This window comes from Pygocentrus nattereri, chromosome 18 (genome assembly GCF_015220715.1).
Source record: "Pygocentrus nattereri isolate fPygNat1 chromosome 18, fPygNat1.pri, whole genome shotgun sequence".
NCBI classification, from domain to species: domain Eukaryota; kingdom Metazoa; phylum Chordata; class Actinopteri; order Characiformes; family Serrasalmidae; genus Pygocentrus; species Pygocentrus nattereri.
This window is the reverse complement of record NC_051228.1, coordinates 127,501-130,000: the sequence shown is the minus strand read 5'-3', so window position 1 is coordinate 130,000 and position 2,500 is coordinate 127,501. Positions and strand designations below refer to the sequence as shown.

The following is a 2,500-nucleotide window of genomic DNA, read 5'->3' as shown; positions in this document are numbered from 1 at the left end:
TCAGTTTCTGACCCCAGTGCTGCTGCTGTCTGGATATTTTTGGGCAGACTGTCCCTCTTAGCCCAGCAGTGACCCTGACGCTGGTCATTATTAGACTGATCTGACTATTCTGGCACTTTTTTTTTTTTTTTTTTTTTTTTTTCCCCAAAATCTCTGCATTGTTTACCTGATCATCTCTCTGTGTTTAGGTGGAGATAAACGTAGGGGGTGAAGTTTGCCGGATGCGTCAGAACCCGTCACAGCGCCACCGTGTGGCCACAGGAGGGAAGGAGAACCCGCTGAAAGTGTGGGACCTGGAGAGGCCGGATAAACCCATCTTCACCGCCAAGAACGTGAGAGACCCTTAATCTAGTTCATAATCCCCCCTGCAAGCCCCACCCACGAATACACAGAGTCCGTTCCACAGTTTCTCGTTAGGCTGAATGAATAACCGACTCTAAATGTAGGTATTGTGATGTAAACCGAGTCCGTTCTACAGTTTCTCGTTAGGCTGAATGAATAACCGGCTCTAAATGTAGGTATTGTGATATAAACCGAGTCCGTTCTACAGTTTCTCGTTAGGCTGAATGAATAACCGGCTCTGAATGTAGGTATTGTGATATAAACCGAGTCCGTTCTACAGTTTCTGTGCTGCAGATGGTTTAGTATAGCACCAAAACAGGTTCTTCTGTTGTCTGATGTTAAGCTTTTAACACTAGAATGACTAACCCTACGGAAATGTTCGTAAGGGAAAGCAGCCCCCATGTAGCCCACTCCCCTGCTATATATATATATGATGATAAAACAAATACGTGCGGTACAAAACATTTTTATTTTTAATTTACTGTAGGTCCTGCTAATTGCTGGCGTGAAGGAGGGGTGATGTCCTGAGGATCCTGAAATCTCAGTCATGCTAGTGTTAACCTGTTTTGGTGCTATATAAAGCCCTTTTCAAAAATATTCTATATAGGAACATATACAGCACATTCTCCATCAGTCTGGAGAACTATTTCACTATGCAGAGAATATATTGAGCATGCAAAGGGTGAGTGTTCCTGGTTCTATACAGAACTATTTTCTTCAGAACCGTAAGCTACAGACGTGAGTAAGTGCTGTAAATGTTCTTTAGTCCAAGAACAGGTTTAGTCTGGCTGTGTTTGAGCTGTGATGTATTACAGGATATTTGATGTCTCTCAGCTGGTGCGATTTCTCTGAAGTGCTCGTGTGTGTGTGTGTGTTAGGTTGCTAATGACTGGTTGGATCTGCGCGTTCCTGTGTGGGTGAGAGACGTGGCCTTCATCCCAGACTCAGACAGAATCGTCACATGTACAGGATATCACCAGGTCTGGGCTCTGTTGTTCAGCTGTGTGTGTGTGTGTGTGTGTGTGTGTGTGTGGGATGGGGGTGGCGGGGGGTTCTAATACACAGCATTAAAGGGGATATTCACCCATTTTCCATAATTCAGTTGTAGAGATGCAAAGAGCTTCGTTCAGTGTGGAGAAACTAACTGACTCAGACGTCTTTACAGTGGTGATGGGAACCAGGCGTCGCCATGACTACAACACAGATATAAACACTTTATTAACCATCCAGAACCACCAGAGAACCTACACGAGTCTTCTGAGCTTATCTGGAATGTTGATGATGGAAAATAGTGGAAAATCTGAACTGCACTGTTTATATCTTATCCACTAAATTATGAAGGAATTTTGAGAAATTAGTGTTCTCCTTTAATGTCAGAGCTCCAGCAGATCCTATTGATGTGTTGAAATTAGGTGCGTGTGATCTTTGTTCTGATTGGTTCAGGTGCGTGTGTATGACCCCTCGACACCTCAGCGGCGGCCAGTTCTGGAGGCGGAGTTTGGGGAGTATCCGCTCACGACGCTGGCGCTGCCCGCCGGACACGACCGCGTGGTGGTGGGAAACACTCACGGACAGATCGCCATTCTGGACCTGCGTAAAGGTCAGAGTTCACTTAACATTCCTGGGATCGTTTCATCCTGAAACATTCAGGCTGTGAGTCGTTCACACCTGCAGCACTTACGCTGTTTCACCAGGATGCTCGCGGAACTCGAGGGCTTAGCAGCTAAAGGGCTAAAAAGGCAGAAGACTGCGTTTCTGATCAGAGCTGAGAAACTCAGAGCGTTGGTTTCTCTGTCGCTCTGAAATCACTCCAGTGTCACTCCGTCCTGCGACTTCCACACTGAGTGACGCAGCAGCGGCTCTGCAGCTCAGACACGACGGCCGGTCATACGCAGTCTGAGCCGAACTGATCAGCAGAACTACTGACACTCACACCATCACGACACCTACAGACGCACAGAGACTTGCATCGTCTGTTTTACTGTGAATGTTAAAGAAGGAGTTAGAAGCTCAAGTGTTTGTTTACCCGCAGCAGATTTCTAGATTGTGATTGGCTCATTGCTCCAGCCTAAACCAGCGGTCGGCAGCATGCGGCTCTTCTACTGCCCTGTTGTTGCTCCACAGCTGAATCAGATCAGCAGGTAATAATAAAATAATC

The 2,500-nt window shown here is 46.4% G+C and overlaps 1 protein-coding gene across 1 annotated transcript in view; it reads left to right on the top strand.

The window, feature by feature from the left end:
• Positions 1–2,500, top strand: part of wdr74 (WD repeat domain 74) — a 28,777-nt gene that overhangs the window by 23,473 nt on the left and 2,804 nt on the right. Inside the window, exons 5-7 of the mRNA XM_017686760.1 lie at positions 189–332; positions 1,221–1,322; positions 1,786–1,942. Of these exons, the coding sequence (XP_017542249.1) occupies positions 189–332; positions 1,221–1,322; positions 1,786–1,942 (403 nt within the window). The remainder of the gene's footprint in view (positions 1–188; positions 333–1,220; positions 1,323–1,785; positions 1,943–2,500) is intronic.